General features: G+C 34.4%; 1 protein-coding gene across 8 annotated transcripts in view; it reads left to right on the plus strand.

Moving 5' to 3' along the window:
* TUSC3 (tumor suppressor candidate 3) overlaps nt 1–23,149 on the plus strand; it is a 367,133-nt gene that overhangs the window by 320,276 nt on the left and 23,708 nt on the right. For 3 of the 8 annotated variants that reach the window (XR_010159214.1, XM_063816166.1, XM_009454839.5), the window contains 4 exons: nt 774–848; nt 5,606–5,696; nt 15,034–15,098; nt 21,459–21,920. Coding sequence is in view for 6 of the 8 variants with exons in the window: in XM_063816166.1 (XP_063672236.1) it covers nt 774–848; nt 5,606–5,696; nt 15,034–15,052 (185 nt within the window). In the remaining 2 variants the exon portion in view is untranslated. Of the gene's footprint in view, nt 1–773; nt 849–5,605; nt 5,697–15,033; nt 15,099–21,458; nt 21,921–23,149 lie in introns of those variants that run through there. The other 5 variants (XR_010159215.1, XM_063816167.1, XM_001140529.7 and 2 more) reach the window with 2 other exon arrangements.

Below are 23,149 nucleotides of genomic sequence, written 5' to 3' on the forward strand. Positions count from 1 at the left end.
TCAGAATTGATGAGTTCTAAAATCTTAAGAGTCGACAATGTGAAAAATGTTGTAATGACATGGCAAAGAATGTTTTTATGAAGATGAAAATTTCCCATCATTTTCTTAATTCTGGCATTATTCAACATAGCATGAATATATCCATCCTGTTGCAAGCAGGTGTTAAAAACAAGTAATTTTGTGATCTCATTCTTAAGGTATCAGTTAGCTGACTTAGCTCAGGGTCCTGCTAGATTCATTAAATTTTTTTATTATAATATGCTTGTTTGCTTTTGTAAGATTGTTAATTGTATAACCCCAGATTTTCAAGTGACATGATACCTGACCTTCATAAAGATTTCAACTAAACAAAATCTATGAAAAAATGCATTTAGAAGAAAAAACTGTGTACACATACGTTATGAAAATGAAATGTGTCAATGACATGTGTCATGTCTATAAGCAGTGCATATCTTTACGTATAATGTGAAATGTGGTAACTGGTTTTGAGAGTCCATATAGTTTATATGTGCTATGAAAATCGTGGAATTTAAGAACCTTTGGAATTAGCCTCTCAATATATCACAAATTGAAGTTTCAGGTTATAAATTTTTAAAATTAAGGCATATTTGCTCACAAAGAATGGTAATTTTATGTTATATAAAGGTAATTCATTGTATTTACCTCTGTGTGCATTTGTAATTTAACCATTCTGGAGCATTGTGTTCAGAGCCAGAAAAATTAATAGATTTTATTCACATCTATGTCTACGGCTTCCTTGACAACTACTGCAGATGCCGCTATCACCATGGGGATGGTTCTTCTAAATGAAGCAGCAACTTCGAAAGGCGATGTTGGAAAAAGACGGAGTAAGTCTCTGTGTTGCCATTTTTGTAATTTCGTTTTAGTCTTAAGATTCATTTAAGTCAAATGGGAAATACATGAAAGCCCTTTGTAAACAAACTTCTAAAGAAATGTTCTGGTTTGAAGAAGATTTTAACTTTTTTCTATTGCTGGGATGTGTTCATATACTTGAAAATATATTTCTTCCAAAGGGGACTGGGTCGTTTTCTGTGGATTTGCTTATAAAGTGGAGCTGTCCTTCACCCTTGTCAGGGTGCTCTAATCCATCCCTGCTGAAGCCATAGTCTTGGTTGTAATTCCACCCGGCACAGAGAGATGGAAAATTTTGAGGGCAGAGTCTTCAGAGATTTTATTGGCATGTAACATATTCCCTCTGCTACAAGAATCAGGGGTGCACTCAAAGCGTGACTTAGATGAAGCTTCTACATAGGTATTGCACAGTGAGATAATCTATTACCTTTCTATTCGTTCCAAAGCTTCCTTTAACGTTTTTTAAAAGGCATCTGTTGATACTATCTTTTCCAGGGTCTTTGCCTTTTCCACTGATATACCAAGATTTACAACTCCCTCAAGTTTTCCGGCATTATGTTTTTAAGCAAGTTAATTCTGTGGTTTTTCTTTGATGGGACCATTTCTCTCAGAGTTGTAGAAAAACATATATGAGGTTTTTGAAAAGTAGAAAGAGTTTTCTAGCAAAAAGAGAAGAACACACAGGGAAAATGTGCTCTGAGGAGCAAAGGACAGTCGATTGTTTCCTGCCACAGACCTTTTTATAGTTAATATTAAGTCCCTATATGATTTGATATGTCCACAAACCTGTTATTTTTTTCTTTCTTTGCATTTCTGAACTCTCTTTAAAACCCAAAATTTATGTATGAGCAGTATAGGTATCTGAAAAAGAGTATTTATTAAGATATTTAAAATAAAAATCCAGACTTCATGGGTTTTTAGCTAGGCTGACATGTGTGTAAACAAATCATAGTGCTTTCTAAATACTTAAAAGTCTCAGGGGTAGAAATGTTTTTGATGTAATACACAGTTTAGACTGCCCTCTTTTCCTATGGTATCATCTATTGTATTAAAGAAACTACAAAAGAAAGGAGCAGATTACTTTATCATGTTGAATTTTATTTATTTATCTTTTGAATAAACATCATGTCCTTAGGATTGACAAATTATGCCTATGAGGACATACTATTTTTTTAATAATTTATTTTAGATTTGGGGGTGTATGTATAAGTTTGTTCCATGGGTATTTTGGATGATACTGAGGTTTAGGTAAGGATCTCATCACCCAATAATGAGCTTAGTACCAAAGAGGTGATTTTTCAACCTACACGCTCCTCACTCCATCCCCACTCTAGTCGTGTCTGTTCTCATCTTTATGTTCATATGTACACAATGTTTAGCTCCCACTTACAAGTGAGAACATGAGGTATTTGGTTTTCTGTTTCTGTGTTAATTCACTTAGGATAATGGCCTCCAGCTGAATTCCTATTGATGTAAAGGAGATGATTTTGTTCTTTTTGGCTGCATAGTATTCCATGGTGCATACATACCACATTTTCTTTATCTAGTCCATCATTGATGTGGTATATATGTACCATGGAATCAACCTGGGTTGATTTCATTTTTTTGCTGTTGTGCATAGGGCTGTAGTAAACATAAGAGTGCATGGGTCTTTTTGGTGGAGTGATTTATTTTTCTTTGGGTGTATACCCAGTAAGGGGGTTGCTGGGCCAAAGGTAGCACTGTGTTAAGTTTTTTGAGAAATCTCGAAACTGTTTTCCACAGTAGCTGCTCTAATTTACATTCCCGACAACAGTGCATAAGCATTCCCTTTTCCCCACCACCTCACCAGTATGTGCTTTTTGACTCTAATCATAGCCGTTCTGACTGGAGTGAGATGGTATCTCATTGTGGTTTTGATTTGCATTTCTCTGCTGAGTAATGATAATGAACATTTTTTCATATGTTTACTGGCCACTTGTATGTCTTTTAAGAAATACCTGTTCATGTCCTTTTTCTACTTTTTAATGGGGTTGTTTTTTGCTTGTGGATTTAAGTTCCGTGTAGATTCTGGATACTAGATGTTTGTCAGATGCATAGCTAGCAAAAATTTTCTCCCATTCTGTAGGTTGTCTGTTTACTCTGTCTTGTTGTTTTGCTGTGCAGAGGCTCATTAATCAGTCCCACTTGCCAGTTTTTATTTGCAATTGCCTTTGGAGACTTAGTAAAAAAAATTCTTTGCCAAGGCCAGTGTTGAGACAGGCATTTCCTAGGTTTTCTTCTAGGATTTTTAAAGTTTTAGGTCTTACATTTACTTTTCATCTATATGGTGAAGGGTAGGGGCCAAGTTTCATTCTTGTGCATATGGCTAGCCAGTTATCCCAGCAACATTTATTGGATAGAGAGTCCTTTCCCCATTGCTTGTTTTTGTCAACTTTGTTGAAGATCAGATGGTTGGGAGTGTGCAGCTTTATTTCTGCGATTTCTATTCTGTTCCATTGGTCTGTGTGGAGGAGATACTGTTAATTATGTGTTTATTGTATATCCTGTCTTAAGGTAAATAAGAAATATGTAGTAAATTTTTAAATCTTACAATATTTATTGTAGCAATATGATACTCAATTTATTAAATCACCATTTCCAACTCCTCTCTTGGTAGATGTTTCTCTAACTCCAGCTCCCACCCACCCCCAAATTGTTTATTCATGTTGTGTATGTGCATGTGTGTGTATGAAAGTGAGCTGGAAAACATATTTTAAAACTTTCAAATTATTCCTTTTTGATGTGATTTTTATTTTTGATGTTGCACAACTACTATGATTAATATTTCCCAGGTCAGAATGCATCTGCGCCTCATTATGGTATTTTATTTTCACAGGTGTAGTATCTCATGTGGCTGCCGTGGTTCCTTTAATAATTATTAACCCCTCCCTACACTGAGTTCCTCTCCCTTCCCATATACAAGTACTTGAGTAGCATTATTTTGTTCCACTGCATAGGATCAAGTAATTATCTTCTGTCTTACTTGATCACATATTTCAAGCCTCATTTCTGATAGAGCACAACCCAATGGGGCTACTAAAAAGGAGCAAAGGGAATGAAAAGAGTGCTTTATTCTTCTGAAAAATAAAAAAAGGAGATGGAAGGAAAAGAAAGACGTGTTAGATAAAATGTCAGATTTGGGAAGTATAGAGTAAATAATTTTGTAATTAATTATAGGTTTTTATAAACAAAGTTGTTATTATGCTGTATCTGGGTCCTGGTATGTGTCATACAGGGATATTCTATAATTTTCAAAAAATTTTTTTAATTTTATGATACTCACAAACTCATTTTTTGCTTTATTTTCTCCCAATATTCATTTGAAGTTCAGCTGCATGAGTGTTGTCTGAAATGAAATGTCAGAGGCTACACTTGGATGCTATTAAATGTTTGTGTTGTTTCACAATTCATATTCAAAACTTAGAAGATATTCCTGCAGAGTTGCATAAAAACTGACACATTTGCAGACCATATTATGACAAAGCGGTACCTTATGTACTCCATGATTGCCAGAATTGCAGTTAAACTTGGTTTCGTTTATCTATTGGAAAAAATTTTAAAAATCATATTCCTTATTATAGAATCACATAGATCTGTTTGATTTTCCTTATTTTCTTCTGCTTTAATCTTTTTTAATCTTTCTGTATTTTACTGTATTTTACAAATAACTTCAAATATTTTTCAAATTGTTTAGAATTCTCTGAAGTGAATAAAAGGTGTATTGTGCAAATTATGTGTTCTTAAAAGATGTTTAGATATTTCTTAAGAGATTAACACTAATTTCTACTTATTTATAGAATATATTTAAATAAATTTTATTTAAATATCTTTCTTTGTCTTTTATTCTAAACGTACTTTAATTGGCTCAGATTAAGTATTTAAATTTTATAAGCATGTTTAGATTGTACTAATTGCAGTGAATGTTGTTTAAAGATCCAAAATACATATGCAAAAGAAACATATTTTATTATGCATCTGCTTTAGAGTAAAATCTTCTCAATCATACTAAAAAGGAAATGAGAAAATAAAGTACTGCTCGTATTTTCAGCTTTCCTGGGACAGAGGAATATTGAAAACCTAGACCGCAGCACATTCGACTAAAACATATGCCCTCAGTTTCTTTGTAAGACAAACAGTAACAACAATTTGACACTATTACCTGCCATGGAGGGAGTTTTCTCCCCTCTGGTTCTCACTTGGACCATATTTTCTCTCTCCAAGCTTTTATTCCTTGCTTTCTATAACATGCTCTTACTGAGGCAATACTAACCAAAAACCTAAAATTATTGCATAGCATCGGAAAAGATCAAAATTATATTAAGCATTCTAACAATGCAAATGTTCCTGCTAATATAGCCAGTGCTTCATAATGCAAGAGGCAATAATCTTGTTTGTGGTTTATAACATGTTTTGTTTTGATCACTCTGGGATATGTTAGTACTTGTAAGATCTCTATAAAAGAAGAAAACCTCCAGAAGACTTAGATCAGTCAATTTTGTTGTTTTCATACCCCAAATAGTACATTTTCATTGAGAAGAATGTGGAAAATAATGAACACATTGTATTGTGGATAATCTGGTTTGTTGTACCTGTATGTACCATAAACTATTAAACGTAAGTATACTGTAATTGAATGCATTTAAAAATATCAACAATTGAGGTTTCATTTGCATATTTTTAGACACTAATGGTATTTTCTGTCTGTTTCTAGTAATTTGCCTAGTGGGATTGGGCCTGGTGGTCTTCTTCTTCAGTTTTCTACTTTCGATATTTCGTTCCAAGTACCACGGCTATCCTTATAGGTAATATCTTTATACTAACATGAATGTTTTTATTTTTAACTAATAGAGAGTTTCAGTGGTTAATATATAATTAAGGATGAATATAAAGTTGCTGTGTGGTTTTTTAAATTCAGTTAAGCAAGTTTTTGAGCACCTGCCATGTGTTCAGCATAGTGAAGTACACAAAGGAGATATAAGGCATGGTTCTTGTTCCCTGACAGCATATAGTTTCTTTCTAGACATACATATTTTTATATAACAAATGAGGTTTAAGCTCATTTTGAGGACTTGAAAATTTTATCTTCCCTTAGTTTGTCATGATTTCGACTTCATTTGCAAGATTGTTTTCTCATATAATTCACTGTTCATTGTCTAATAAACTTTGTATTATCTTTTGAATTCTACAAAATTTTAACTTTTCAAAATAAGAGCCAACATGAAAGGGAAAAGTTAAGTAATAAAATAATTTCTGGTCATTATAAATCATCATAACGAGTATCTCATAAGATTTTCACCAACAAATTGTCGTAATTGGAGATGGAAAGATATTGAAAATTCAAAGACCGCATTATTATTACCAAACTATACTTTCAGTAAAGCACACTACAGAAGATGTGCCCGATTACAGTTGTTCAGTTATTCATTCTTGAGCTTTTTCCTCCTTCAAGTTTTCTTAAATTACTTACATTTTTTCTTTCTCTAAGGAGTCCTTTTAGCTTAGCTCATCTCTCTAATGAGTGAAAGCTCAGTATTTCCTTTTTCAGAGATTTTGAAGACTCTGGTTAGGTAGTAGAACCAGTGATAACCAGTGATATGTTGATAGAAAATAAAAGCTCCTCAAAGCCTACATTTCTTCCACCAGTGAACAGTGGATATTTTTAGAACGTTTCCACACAGATCATAGCAACAATATATAGCTTTATCAGGGAAAAAACTAATCCCATAAAAGGGATATCTGACTATGGGATTATAATACAAGAAGAAGACTCTTCAGCCCCACCCCCTCTATTTTCATATATGGCCGGAGGTACATTTCCAATTCTCTTCTTCCCACACCCATTAAAAATAAATATACCAAGGGAATGGAAGAAATGTGGGTATCAGATTTCCTGACACCCTGCCTGCAGTGTAAATTTTTTAAAATATCTGTTCTGAGGGCAGCAAGGGTTATCAGAGAGGCAAGCAGAGTCTTCAGGTTTTTCATTTTACTCTTGACTTTAGAGAGCCAGCCAATTTTGGTTTTGATGATGTGAAATAAGTCAAATCCAAGATTAAGTAATACCCAAGAAAGATGAAGTTTTTTTTTTTTTTCTTTCGCCCTGCTCTAGGATTGAGAATCATGTTTTTGTATGATTGGTACTTAGTTTGACCTGTGTTCTATAATGGAAACTGTAGATTAAGAAAAATAGAAATCCTCTGTATTTTATCTAGGATGCCAAAAACACTTGAAAATTAATCCATTTTCATCTATAGCACTTACAGTTTCAAAGGAAATGTTGTATCTCTTTTTATGAAAAGATAAACTATACAGTAAGTGATACTGTGAGATTTTTTTTTTTTTTGAAACAGAGTCTTGCTCTGTTGCCCAGGCTGGCGTGCAGTGGCGCGATCTCAGCTCACTGCAAGCTCCGCCTCCCAGGTTCACTCCATTCTCCTGCCTTAGCCTCCCGAGTAGCTGGGACTACGGGTGCCCGCCACCATGCCTGGCTAATTTTTTGTATTTTTAGTAGACGCAGAGTTTCACTGTGTTAGCCAGGATGGTCTTGATCTCCTGACCTCATGATCCACCCACCTCGGCCTCCCAAAGTGCTGGGATTACAGGCGTGAGCCACCACGCCCCGCTGAGATTCTTAAGCCCTATTTAGTTGACAGGAAGTAGGGAAGGGTAAAGGGCAAATTCTAACTAACTTTCCTTGTATATCAGAGCATGTAATGATACTGAAATATCATTCCCTATCTAGATTATTATCTGACAGCAATATAATGACTAGGAAAAGTGGAGAAAAAAATATTTTACTAGTTTTTTATAATGTTGCACTTGACAGCCCTATTTTTGTTACGATAGGAAGAGTTTAAGTTTGTACTTTTTTTTTCAAGTAGTAGTTGTCATTTAGTATAATAACTCTCTACTACTCTGGGGTTATGTTGTTGTTGTTGTTTTTAATTGAGGTTGGACATAGAAACTATCCGGAAAGCTTTTGAAAATACATATCCTTGGCCTCACCGTGGATATAAATAGGAAGCACATCTGAACCAGCATACATGCCACTTACGTTATTTCTGTGTGAACGTGGCATTTGAACAGTCTTCTTATGTAACCAGCCCCACACTCCTGTCAACTCCCCACCAGCCTAACAGGAGATAGATTTGCCTTCAGCAGGCCTCATAATGCTAGAAATATAGATGAAACTCTTGTAAGAAGTCAGAGATGGAAATTATTTTTTAGAGTGGTTTGTGAATATGAAATTTGACATAGTTTAGATGAAAACCCTAAGGAGGAGCTGCCAAGAAACAGAATCAGAAGAGAGCCTATCAAAGAAGCTTGGGACACCAGGTGTGCTAAACAGTGTGACATGCTGTGTAGAGAAATGGCAGGCAGGCCTCTGGCTGCTATAACAGCTCTTCACAGTGCTCCATCATTTGCTGTGCTATTGTGTGGGTTTACGAGATTGACTTAGACAAGCTAAATAGAGTTTGGTTGCTCTGTTAGGCAATTTTAGATTCAAGTAGCCAAAAGGCAATCAGGGTATTTTAGGTAATGGGAGGTTTATTGGAGAGATATATGGAGAAGCAAGGAAGACAATTAAAAACATAATTGCCACATAGCTAGATCTCTCAGATGTTGGAAAAAGTTCAGAAAATAGGTCATTCAACAACAGAAATCCATTGCTTCAGAGGTAACTCAAATGGCTAATCTCTTGCGCCAATCCTTCCACTATTACTGAGTAATGTCTTTATACTGTTCTCTTCAGCTGATTAGAACCTTCTATGTCCCTTTGGCTCCCACCTATATATACTACCGGTTCTCACTCTCTCAACATGATTTTGTGAATTTTCTAGGAGGAAGTGATTGGCTAAGTTTTTCACCCCCCAGTATGGGGCATCTGATTTAAGTAGAACTTTGAAGCCAGTCTACCCTTTGGACTCCTTGAAGGTGTTCAAAGAGCCCACTGAATGTAAATTAATTGTTTCTTAGGCACATCCAAAAGAAGCCAAATACAATGACAAGCACCTATAAAAGTTAACACCACCAAATATGTGACCAGAGTAGTATTTAATTCAGTTCATGTATTTGGGAAAAAGGTGTGCAGGATAGACCTTTGATCCTAAGAGATCGTTCTCAAAACTCTGTGGCTTCTTATTCCTACACCATGCGCAGCTGAGTCAGAATCTCCAAGTGTGGGTTTTAAGAATCAGGTGAATAGTTACCCAGGTAAATCTGATATAACCATTTTATGAGCCTGTCTTAGGGAACTAAGTGATAAAGGATTTCACAACTGCCTCTCAGTTTTAAATTTGAGTTGTTAAATGCTTTATAGACATGCCATAATGCTTACTGTGAAATCTTCTGTTTGGAGAAAATACATACATCCATAAACCAGGGAATAACAATATAAAGTGTTACAAGCTAAGTGGCAGATCTGTTGTATGGAAATAATTTACAGGTGAGAAAGATCACTGTGGGTCTGAGAAAGGAAGACTCCAGAAGAAGGCTTGAATTAGGCTAAAATTCAACAAAGCATTTAGACAAAGGAGAGAGGAGGGGCTGAGGATATTTCATGAGCAGAAAGTCATAATTTGTGTACAAAGGAATGGGAAGAGAAATATGTTCCTGGTATATTCTGAGGATTATGAGTATACTGCTATGGTGTGACAGCCTTAATATGTAATACTCAATAGTGAACATGTTTCTGGTTTAAAATACATTAATTAGACAGAAAGAAATATATGAAAAGGAAGATATATACACAAAAGGAAATATTCTTAACCAATTTGGGTGAATTTTACGACAATTCTCTAATTCAAATTCTAGATGTTTGCAAAACTAATAATTATTTTTCCAGATGAGTTTTTGGGATTTTTTTTTCCAGAACATCATAGTGTTCTGGTATTTTAGTACTGCAAAGGATCATGGAGATCATATCATTGAAAATTCATTTTATAGATGAGACCAAGAGAGTATCTTTATTTTATGACAGAAGCAGAAAATCTGACTCTTAGCTCACTTGTCTCTCCTGTGCCATGTTTTGTGTAGAAAAACGTGATTCGTATATTCCTATAAGTAGAAAATTATCCCAGAATCAAAGCTGAAAATAACATGAGGTCAAATGTATAATGACCTCAATAATGTGATAGCCAAAGCCTCTAAGAAAAATGTTGACAATTAGATAAATGTTCAGCACCAAGATAATAACTTACTTTGGCCTCTTCAATTCTTGTGAGCTCCAGTAGTTCAAGAGATGACGATTTTACTCAAGGAAAAACTTCCTTATTCTTGAACTTAGTACAAATATATGCAATGAAACAAAAGGAAATCTACAGAAAAACTAAGGGACCCTGACGAAATCTACTTATTAAACAAATTTAAGTAATTTTTATATCTTATTCTTTACTAATGAAAGCTGCTATAGTTTACATAGATGTGATTCCCTTTTTATATTTTTTCTAATCCTATAATGTTCTCTTCATGTATCCTCAGATCATTTCTGAGATTTGTTCTTTCTTATCTGAATTTAATGACTTAGTTATCCAGCTATTCTACTGTCCAATTTAAAAAATCCCTCTAATTATATCTTCCCAGATCACATTAAAGCCTTCTAATATGTCCCTTCAGCTCTTTTGAGAACTGTCATTTAATCGTTTTCCTACATTCTATGGATATACTGTAAATTGTTCAGCAAGCTTTCATAAATCCTTATGGTGCTCATAGATAACCCTTCTTGCTTTCATAAATCCTTATGGTGCTCATAGATAACCCTTCTTGTGATTATTCATACGTGAATTAGTTTGCTCTCTCAGCTTTATATAGTATAACTGTTCCCTTCATGACATTTACAGTATCCTCCTAAACCAACAAAATACAGTGGACATGGGAGCATTATGAACAAAAAAACAGTTTTCCATTTAAAAAGTTTTAATCCCTTTTGTTAGTCTAGCACATGTATATGTGCTAAAGTTAACTTAGTAATAATATATTTTACTTGGAGTCATCTTTTTATTCCATTGCATTAGTTTCCTTTTTAAATAAGCTTTCGTTTTCTTCTCAGTTATTTTATCAACTCTCTTGTGAATGATTATGATAAAATTGCCTGACAAACATCAAAAACAAATATGACTAAAAGACTGCAGAGATATATAGCAGAGATTTGGACACACCCTGAACCAAATTACAAAAACCTGACAGTACAGGGAAAGCAAATATATATCTATTCAATTAGTTAACTAAAGAAAGAGCAAATGTGATGGCAAAAGCAAGTGTCAAAGAGGGAACAAATGAAGGAGAAGAAGAAATAATTCTGATACTAGTTGAAAGGTGAGATACTGATAAAGAAGAGAAAGACCTTTTCCCATCGAATTATCCTGTGGTGAACATAGCACCACGTTGTTAAAGAATATTTTGGTATTCCTGGAAGCATTTACCTGTGGCACCAGCATTATATGACATGTTTTAAAAACTACTCACATCAGATAAAGGCAGTCTGTAGAAAATGAGAGAATGAAATGCAGGAAAGAATTATTCTAGAAAGAGGAAAACGCACAACACATATTCCCAAAGGTATTTCCTGGCCTTTAGTACTTCTGCAAAGACATTTGTAGATGTCCATTTTCTAAGAACATTAGGCTGTACAATAGTAAATCATAAACTCTAGGGACCAAGAGCTGAACCACTCCAACCATCCAAGACAGAAATACATTGAAGTAGGCTGACAAGAGGAGAAAAATAGTTTCTCAACCAAGACTGTATCCTTGACTTCCCCAATTTTAACATGAATACATGTTGCAGAGGTCAAGTGCTAGTACAGACGCACATTCTTCTTCACAGTAGCTCTTGGAAAGCTTCCTACTTCTACTTTGGATCATACGTGTACTTGGGATAAGACACTTGAGTTACCCTTTAGTGAAAATGCACATTTGAACATAACACCTTCTACTTTTTTTCCTTTTTTTAAGAAAAGCACCTTTAGTAATGGCCTTTAGGCTCCACTGCCAAAGTACTTGCTTGGGTGTTATGCCTCTGCCTTTTAGCCCTCAATACCTTCATTTTGCATTTTTGTGAATTATAAACTGTTGTACCACTGATATACAGGACTGTATCCATAATTATCTTTATGTAGAGAACCATGATCATAATTGTCTTTAAACTAATTTTTTTTACATTTTTTCCTCACAATTTGAATTTTATTTAAAATACAGTCCTTAATTTCTTCTATCTGAAGTGATCCTGTTCTGCTTATTCATTTTTATTTTAATCTTAAGCCTTACAAAACCTTAAACATCTATGCCCTTCATCATATTTTTTCAGTACTTCATAGTGCTTTCAAAATTGTTGTTTTCTTTGCTGACACAGGTACCTGCTAAAGGATAAAAATCTACTTTAAATATTTATCCTATAGTCTTAAATCTTACCCTAAAGTTTACACTTAACAGTTTACGTATGAATCTGTTTCATGCCATTACTAAATTCTCTCAGATTGTCTTTTAAATTTAATAGGCAAACTTCCCTGATTGGAATACCCAGTCTGCTCGTTACTAGCTGTGTGACCTTGGGCAAGTTACTTAACTTTTGTCAAGCTAAGTTCTCATTTATAAATGGAGATGATTTGTCATATGTCGTTCAACTATTAGAAAGATTACATGAGAGAATGCTTGCAAATCACTTAGCACATTGCCTGGTACATAGTACTGATTACTCAATAAATGTTTGATGCTAATTATCATTAATTCTGCTATAAATATTTAAATTCATTTTTATTTAATCTTTTGCTAAAAAGTTTTTCTTTACGCTAAAGATTAAGTAGTTTTGTCTTATAGTTGCATGATTCAGTTGAATGAAGAAAAGATTTTCCCTGAACCTTTTGATGAGCTTAGTTGGGCTCCTGGGTCTCTTGAAATTGTCAGTGAAATAGGAGGGTTACTATGAATTTGATCTAATTACCATCTGAGCCAGCAATTATAAACAACAGTTTATAATTCACAAAAATGCAAAATGAAGACATTGAGGGCTTAAAAGGCAGAGGCATAACACCCAAGCAAGTACTTTGGCATTGGAGCCTAAAGGCCATTACTAAAGGTGATTTTCTTAAAAAAAGAAAAAAAAAGTAGAAGGTGTTATGTTCAGAAAGGAAGAAATATGATTTCAGTAGTAGCACTGAATTCATTTTATATATTACATGAACTTTAGTGCTTGCCCCATTTTCTAAGAAGAGCAAAGTGCTAGCAAGGACATCATATACTTCACATATGGGTAACTACCTTATCAATATTTTTCACTGGCACTCTGTGCTCACAAAAGTTTCCTTTAGAAGATGTCTATAGTAACATCTAAGATACATCAAGTCTCTGCTTTTGAGACGTGAGACATTTCTAGTAATTCTGTCACTTTGCTTCCTAACTGTTCATTAGACTCTGTCTTAGGGAGGTAGTATGATATAATGGAAAAATAACAGTAATTAGGAGAAGACCCGAGCTCAAGGTTGGGGTTTAATTCTGTGTATTAGCTAGAGCTCTAGCTCTGCATTTAGACAAATCCAGGTTTGAATTTTGGTTCCTCTTAACTAACTTTGGGGCTTAAAGTTAGTTACTTAACTTCCAAGTCTCATTTTTCTGCAGCTCTAGTTACTTCTCTCTCTATATTTAACTTGGTTAAGCCTGTTTCTTAATCTGTAAACTTGGTATGATAAAACCTACCTCAGAATTTTATGGGGATAAATTATATAATCAATTTATAGTCCCTGAAATGTAGTAGGTTCTCAATAAAAAGTACTCACTTTCACTTACCTCCTCTTCAACTATACTAGCCATTTCAGCAATTGATTATTCAGTAGTACTTTGTTGCATTATGTTTTTCATTAAGTATTCATTTACAGTTGTTTCATGTCTTTGTCTTTTTTTTCTAGATTATAAGGTATTTGTGTCTTTGATAAAAACCTTTTATATATCTCCAAAGTGCTAAGCACATAGTAGGTGCTCATCATATAATTGTTAGTTGAATCTGTTTACTTGAAAATTTTATTCCTTGTCTACTTCCATTAAATGCAATTGGAACCATTAAAATACAAATACAGTGAGGCTTACTGGCTTGCCACAGCTGCAGAAGATGCAGTTCATACCAAATGACACCCCCTGGAGTTGTCAGGTTGTTCTTCATAGTTGAAGGTGTGTGGAAAAATAGTTATACCCCAAACTCGAGCTCTAAAGCTAACTATCGTGGCTGGGCGTGGTACCTCAGGCCTCACACCTAGCACATTGGGAGGCTGAGGCAGGGGAATTTCCTGAGGCCAAGAATTTGAGACCAGTCTGAGCAAGATGGTGTCTCTACAAAAAATTTAAAAAATTAGCCTGGCATGGTGGCACACGCCTGTAGTCCCAGCTACTGGGGAAGCTGAGGTGGAAATATCACTCGAGCCCAGGAGTTTGAGGCTGCAAGTGAGCTCTGATTGTGCCACTGCACTCCAGCCTGTGCCACAGACTGAGACCCTGTCTCTAAAAAAACTCATTCTTAAAAAAGAGGTATCGCAGTTCCAATTCTAAGCTGGGTGATAACAAGTGAAAAACAGAATATATAAATTAAGCTTACAGTGGACACAGAAAGTGGCTTCCATTGTCTTAAAACGAAACTGATAGTTTCTAATGTCGTTGGTTACCTTGAGATGAAAATGGAATGATATTCAGTAAGGAAATGTACAGAATAACAGCTAAAAATGAAAGGCATTCATACCAATTTTGAAAAAAGTATGATAGTGAACAAGTACAGCAAGGCAAAAATTCCAGCATGTAGAGGGTATAGCAATTTTGCATTGATTTGTACATCTTAACAACCTTAAGCTGTACAAATAGAACAATAATATCTAAATGGTATGATGATCAGTCCACAGTACACATCATTGATGAGAATTTCACTGGTCTTAACCTTTCTCATGCTGAGTCCTGGCTTTGTAAAATGACTTATAAAGGTCCAAGGATTTAGAGATGATTAAGAGATAAGCTGGCATTCTGTAAAGGCACCATTATCTATCCCCTGTCTTATCTAGATAAAGAATGTAGTGCTAAATCTTGTAATAATATTGTACAAATGGAAATTCAATCTTAAGGATTATTTTTTCCATATTGTTGTATTTCATTGTGGTGTATTGGAAAGTGATCTGGACTTTGAGTGAGAAGATGTGATTTGGACCATGGCACTTAAAAACTCTATAACCTCAGGCAAGTCTTTTAATCTTCTCTGAGCCTCAGTTTTCCTCATTTTTCAAATATAGAGACTATAACATTTATCTCATAAGACAAGTTGTAGTAAATTACTGTTTTACAAATGTAAGATAACTTTTAACTGTGAGATTCCATATTCCAGTCTTACATTATTATGTTTATCTGCCACAGGGAGAAGTCCTCAGATAAAAATGTCTACCAAAAGACTGACACGTGGAGTTAATCATTTGACAGATGCAATGCTTCCACCCCAAACAAATATACTTTCTTAACTTCTGTTTGTTATCACTTAGGGAAAAAAGGCAGTCAACAAATATATTTAATTCTATCTAGGAAAAATGTAGCCAAATCTTTTTTCCCATTAACAAATAATGTAAGCCTTAATATTCAAAGGTAATAAAAAATACAAGTCTTCCAAACAAACAGTTAACTTACTGAAAACTTTTTTAAAATCAACATTTGCTAAATTCAGAAACAGATAGTAGGTACTTTATATATATATAAAATTACTGTCAATTTTATATATATATAATTTTATATAAAAATATAATTTTATATGTATGTAAAATTGACAGTAATTTTTTGCAGAAAATTCACAATCCAGTTTTTTGATTCCACACTGCACATCCCACCCCCTCAAGACCAGAGAACACAGGGTCTAGGCTAACACATCAAAAGCAGCTCTGGAGACTTAATTCCATTGTGGTAATACAGCTTTCTTACTCTGGCAGAAGCTCCATACCATTCAGCAACCCACTGAAAGTAGGGAAGGAATGGGAAGCTCCTGTGTTCCAAAAGAGTTCTGAACTGGCTCTTCATCTGTCCCTTATCCCCTGCATTCTAGTTTTATTGTTCTTCTCCCCCCAGATTGACTATCCATGTTCTGGTCATTCCTCATTGTTAAATGTGGTTAACACTTTACATAGGCCTCTCTGTGGAGGCTGTGTAGAAAATTGGCCTGAGCACTAGGAGACTGGACTGCTGTTGCCCCATGAAATGACAGATCTAAAAAGCTTCCATTCCCAGAGATCTTTTCCTACTCTCAATAAAGGCCTAGATTTCTTTAGGCCTTTTTAGAAGACCACTTGTTTTAGACTCAAAGACTTTTCTGGGTTTAGCAATCTTCTATTACAGAGAAGAGAGCCCCAGGACTTTTGGCTAAAGAATTCTAGCTAAGGGCCACAATGTACTTCTCGCTAGCGTTCTCGTAGAACACATGTGAATGTAGAGTAGAGATTAAAAAGAATGACTCAGTGAGTTACACTACCCACAAGGTCAATGGGCCGGAATGAAAACTCAACCACTGGCCTATATGTGCTTAGTGAACAACCCAGACCTTTTTTCCCCTTTGCACCTTTTTTGGATACCAAGTGAAATCTGAGCAGCTGCCCCTTACCCACCCACATAAGTGATGTGAGACAGGTGACATTAGGTAACCACTGGGTCTTCCTGACTTCCTCTCCAGTTTGAGAACAGGAAGAGCAGTGCACAAAAATGTTCTGTCGAGCTGAGGATATCGGAACTTAACCAGCTTCCACTTGGACAGAATACATTTGTTCCAGAACACTGTGTACATTCTGGGTTTTCCAAATATGAGAAACAGATGGAGTCATTAATTCAGGATACATAAAAAAACAAACAAACAGCAGGCCATTATTTGCTTACCTGTTCAGATATTTCACAGGAAGGGAAAAGGAACAAACAAGCTTTTGATATACCCGCGGTCTCCAGTAACCACCAGTGACCAAATCCAAAGTTCTCTTCATGTGACCTTTCTAGCATTTTAGTTGACAAGCCCCTCTTGGAAACTTCATACCCTGGATTTTGTAACGTGGCATTCTTACACCTTCCTTTTTTCTCTTAGATTATTTCTCAGTCCTGAGTATACATTATCAAGTCCTGACCTTTCTCGTGACATCCAGAACCAGACCTGAATACCACATTAACAGTTCACCTCAATACGTTAAAAAATCATTATCATCTGCCTCCAAATCTCTTTCTCTACCCCTTTTCCCCGACACTGTCGTTGTCACAGTCACACAAGATGGAAATCTTGAAGTCATTTTGTCCTCATCCTCATCCTTCTTTATGTTATTTGGTCTGCATTACTTTTCTGTTCCCACAGTTGCTGTCTTGAGTACCTTGTGTCTTTTTCTGACTATAACCGAGCCTCTTAAATTGTCTCCCAGTATCTAGTCATTATCCCCCATAATACATCACTTATTGTAGGGTAGTGTCAGAATTATTTTAAGATATGTGCTGATCATGTTGCTGCTTCATTAAAATTCATTAATAGCTAATAACAAAGAGGAAGGCAAAGTTAATACATGTTCCTTCTAGAAGATACAGGAAAGCAAAATGAAGAAAATGTATTCATAAATCCCAACACCCAGGTCATCAAATGTCATCAGTTTAGCCTGTACATATTTTGAACCTTGGGAATTATGTAATACATATTTTGTAAGCTGCTTATTTTTCTTTTATACATCATGAGCATATTCCTATGCAGTTAACTACATTCTACAATATATATGATTTTACACCTATGTAGTAATATCAATGTATGAATTGCCACAACTATTTTAAGTTTTATGCCATCCAGATTTTTATGGTGTATCTTTCAGTACACCCTGTGGTTTAATACGAGACTAAGTAACTGCTGTCTGTGTTAGTTTATCCTACAAACTAAGAATGGCTTCTACAGTTCTAAATCATTGGGGGGGTGGGACGTCAACAAAGAATATTTTGTGACATGAAAATTATGAAATTCAAATATCAGTGCCTATGAATAAAGTTTCACTGAAACGCAGCCAGGTTTGTTTTATGTGTTGGCTGCTTTTGCACTACGACAGTTCAGCTGAGTGGTTTCAGCAAAGACCCATGGCCCACAAAGTTTAAAATACTTAACCTTCTGGCTCTTTACAGAAAATGCGCTAACTCCCGATTTAGCCATGCTGAACACAGCACTGAATATGTTCCCATACTTTCATACCTTTCCTCATCCAGTTTCTTTGGTCGAGGCTGCTGTCCCTGCGTCTTACTTGTTCTCAGAGTTTTGCTTTTTCAGTTCTGTAACACCATCATCATCTCAAATGTGTCACTGTATCATACTTAATCACACCCAGGTCTTTCCTTTAGCTAAAAGAAATATAAGGGCCATGACTTTCAATCATTTCATTTTCTGCAACATGCTTCTATGCACAGAATCTAGTACACAATGGTTGTTAAATGCTGATTGAAACAGACTTTTGGGGGCCCTGAGATTAAGAAAATAGCTAACACTTGCATGTTTCTCTAGAAAAATCTTTTGAATTTCAAGTAATAAACTTGCTAATAAACCTATGGAATATTAATCCTTAGCAAATCAAAGGCAGCATTTTTATCTAAATTTCTGGTTTTCTACCATGAGGGAGCGCTGAGGAGAGAGCCAGCCTTAAGGAGAGAAACGGTTTGAAGTTGCCATCCCATTCCTTCTTTGTGTAAACAGTCTCTTTGCATCCCTGATGGACTTTAAGCAAAAATAAAGTGACACAGACTAGAAAGGAATGGTTGCTTCTCTTAGGCTAGGGGAAGCGGGAGCTTCTGGGGGCACATTTGTGCTAGTCCTAGCCTTCTATCTTATCCCTTGTGTGCAATTTGCTACTCTTGCCAATTAGCTTCCATTTTCTATTACTATCTGAGTTACAGTTGACCATGCATATATTCACTTCAGAATACGCGAATAAGCCAGTCACAGCAATCAGTGCTATGCACATGCAGACTACTACTATGGATAACTACAGTGCGATTCGTTCATGACTGAGCGTGGAGCAGAGTCCACACAGAAGTTGATCATGGTACCCAAGGCTGCTTCTCACTCATTCTGGAAGCAGACCGCAAAAGTGAAAAGCACACATCAGGGGAATACATTCAGTTTTCATTATTGGCAGTTTTTTTTAAAAAAGTATGATCCAATAGCATTTATACATTTTTGTGATAGGCATTATTAGAAAAAACAATATCCAGGCACTCCTGAACCATAAGTTTGTGAGAACTATTATACTGTTAGATTAAGAAGCAAAAGTATTAGACAGATAAATGTGAAAAGGGAAAAAAATACGTGTCAGATCTTGATTAGAAATGAGAGACTAATTACTTGAGTGATAATATCAATATAAAACATTCATACTGGAACATACCTTGGAAATTTAATATTTATAATTTAATATTTATATAATGAAAATAAAAGTGAATCCTGAAATACTGATTAGAGAACAGCAGTTCATACTTTTCTCAGAAACGTTTTAACCAGTCAAAACATTTTTGACATTTTTGTGCTTCAAGTGTTTCCAGTGTCTTGAACAAATAAAGAAATTTTTATAACTATTTAAAATGAAAATGATAGTTTTGAAAATGATAGAAGCATAGGAAGTACTCTAATTGTCCTACAATAAAGGATACATCTAACTAACAAGTAATCAGTTTCAGATTAAATATGTATTTATCATTTCATAATGATATAAACAACTGATTGTTACACCAGGCTAAGAAAATTACTAAATGAAAAGAACAGTAGCATAACTAAAGATAACATTAATAAAGTACTCACAGAGATCCTTTTACTGTGAATATACCTAAGTATCATAAAACTGCTAAAAAGTTAGAAGGTATAAAATTACCAGTATGGATCAAATTAGTATTTTTGCTTTTACAGGGGTAATATCGTTAGCAGTAATAAAGATTACCTTTAGTGCTCCGTAACTTGAAATTTGCAGAGCCTTTAAACACTAAACAACAAAAAGCTACAAATCCCTAGTTTTAAGTGTCAGTTCATTTTATGATTAAGGTTTCTTTTTTCATTAACCTTCATTCTTCAGTTAGCTTCATCTTCAGAGCAAGCTGATGATGGCTTGTGTGTGCTAGCAGGATGAACGCTATCTTTTCAAAACATAATGCCACAGTTCATGTACAGCTGGCACATCTATCTGCTTTACCAGCAGTGTTTTTAAGGATCATGCGGACTGAACAGCAACTACAGCTTAAGGCCCTGACAAGGTTTACTGCTGACATTCTTCTTCATGGAGATGGTCACCCTTATCGTACGCTTTATTCATTACTTATTATCTTGAAAGTAGAGGCGACGTCTCATTGCATCCTGATATCACCACATCATTTTTATCTTCTAATTTAACAATTTCTCAGAAACAGCTAACAAGAGTAATTTTTCTGGTTTGTATTGTACTGTGACTTTATTTACATTTTAATTGATGTTATATAATATACACTGTATATTATATAATTTAAATATATATTTTATGTTTTATACTAAAATGTTACATTTTAAAATACATATTTATTCTTGTACATAGTATCACCAGAATCCTAAAATATTAGCACTGAAAAGAACTTTGGGAATCATCCAAAACAAACGTTCTTTTCACTAATGAGGAAACCGAGGTTCAGAAAGACGAAACAATTTATGCCTAGGATGATATGATTTAAACATCCAAATATAAAACTTACCTACTTTGGACATTTTTCCAGCTACATGTTTTTTTTTTTTTTTTGATGTTGTTGTTTTTTGTTTTCTTTTTTTAACTACAAGAACTATTAATTTCATTTTTGCTTTTATATTTAATTAAAAATTGGTTTGTCTCTGGTTGCCTTGCAAAGTTGTCTTGTGTTGTCAAGACTCAAAAAGAACATGCCACGTGTTAGCAGAAAGGTACAAATATAAACAAAAGCTTCATAAATGTTATTTAAATTGATTTACCATCTTACAAAATTAAATTTTGTTTCATAAATTAAAGCTTTGTTTAGGGAAGTTTAAAAAAATAACATAGTTATCTTTTACTTTTATATGTACAAGTATCTCTGCTGATGTTTCATCAGAAGTTTTATGATTTATGATTTGTGTATACTCTTTTTGGTTGTTCAATATGATGAAATTGTAAATTAACAAAAGACCAAGTGATTAAATTATACGGTTAGAGAAAAAATATTTTTAGGACATTCAAATGACCCACTTCACGCATTTGTTTCAGTCCATTCCCTTGTATTTCCCCTACATTACCATTTTAAATGCTGATTTAACTGCTGTTCTAGCCAGCAATGAAAGCAATGTATATGTAAATTTAAACCACAAATTAAAGCTTTCAGCATCTTCTCTCACCCTGACCCTGTTCCCAACCTAAGCCTGATCTGGTTAAAGGCACTAGTTTAGAAAAATTGCCCTGATGTAAAAATTACAATTAGTTGAATACAATTATGACATTTTAATGTTATATTTACATGTGCTAATTTAGAATGGAATAACAAACATATTGTATTTTCCTTATGTTCTATGTTCAGCACATAATAATTTTCTTTCTTTTTCAGCTTTTTAATTAAATGAAGCCAAGTGGGATTTGCATAAAGTGAATGTTTACCATGAAGATAAACTGTTCCTGACTTTATACTATTTTGAATTCATTCATTTCATTGTGATCAGCTAGCTTATTCTTGTGTACTTTTTTTAAACTGTGGGTTTTCCTAGTAAATTTAATTTATAGAAATCAATGGTAGCATTTAGTCATCTACAAAGGAATATCAAAGTGTTTTTCAAGCCTGTTATATTCAGTGTGTGCCACAGGATTGAAATAAATGACAATGTAATTATGAATTCATGTTTTAGAACTGTTTACTCATTAGTAAAGGACCGCAATGTTAGAAAAGAAAACCTATGAAATGTATGTTAAAGATTCGTAGTATTGTACAGGGATAAAGCAAATGCATGAAAATATGTCATGTACTGAAAATTAAACTTCCTTCAGTTTCAGTTATAAAGGACGTGCACTGTTACGAATAGTGTTTTGTTATTAATTATAACTAGATAAAGGTATATAGGACAGAGAACTGGATGAATGGTACCTACAATTTGGATGCCTAACCAAGGACTAGAGCTTCTTCTTGAGATCTAAATCTAAAGTAAATGTGCATTAAAGCAGTGTGCTTCAAAGGCATCAGACAATGAAAGCAACATACCACAACTAGGAGTTATTTCTCAAACTTAAATGTCCTCTGGGAATCCAGACTTAAAAATAAGAGTAAACTTAACACACTATCCATTTTCGAGCAAACTTAACCCACTATATCCATTTTGCTCATGTGTTTTATGCAACCAGCTTTCCATCAAATCCTCAATCCTTGAATCCAGGTAAAAGGTTAATTATCCTAGGATTAGTGAATGATTCAATGAAGCTTTCTTGAAAACAAATATAGGAGTGTAATGTACTATTATGTTTGTATCCTGTTTTAGTTTATAAAGCACTTTCACATACATTATGGTATTTCTTCCTCACAATAACCTTGTAAATTAGTCAGGAAATGTAAATTTTATCTGACTCATAGAAGTAATGGAAGCTGAAAGCCAAAAATAAATAAAGTTTATAACCAGGCCTTCAAACTCTCAAACATGGATTTTTATATTCTGTGGAGTTATCCAAATTAATTAGGGTTTAGGAAAGCAGTTCTTCAGTCAGTTCAATAAGTGTTTGCTTTTTGTTTTTAAGGTTTGTTATCTAATTTTCATTAAGATTTGAGTAATAGACCATGGAGAATTGTTTTCATTGGGAGTTCCAGCTATATAGCCTCAAACAAGAAACGGGTGTACAACCACTGAGTTTACTTACTTAAATCTGTGAATTCAATGAAGAATGGGAAATATAAAGGCCTACTGGGGCATGTTTATCAAGTTATATCCCAGGGCAATGTGTGTGCTAGCAGGATGAATGCTATCTTTTCAAAACATAATATTCAGTGAAAATTACATAATAATTGTAAGTTTATAATCATACTCCCAAATCTGTTACTAAAAATAACATAAATTCTCCTAGTTCATGTACTTAGATGAATAAATTTAGTTTTGGAATGACGTTTATGGAAAAGCAATAGATGAACTTAATCATTTGATCAGTGCCTATCACTAGGCAGAACTTGACCTGTAATTCTTAATCCATTGTAGATTTTTTACATTTTACTCAAAACTTCATACATAGAGACTCTCAGGTCAAATTTTACAAATATTAAAC

Source organism: Pan troglodytes, chromosome 7 (assembly GCF_028858775.2).
Source record: "Pan troglodytes isolate AG18354 chromosome 7, NHGRI_mPanTro3-v2.0_pri, whole genome shotgun sequence".
Taxonomy (NCBI): Eukaryota; Metazoa; Chordata; class Mammalia; order Primates; family Hominidae; genus Pan; species Pan troglodytes.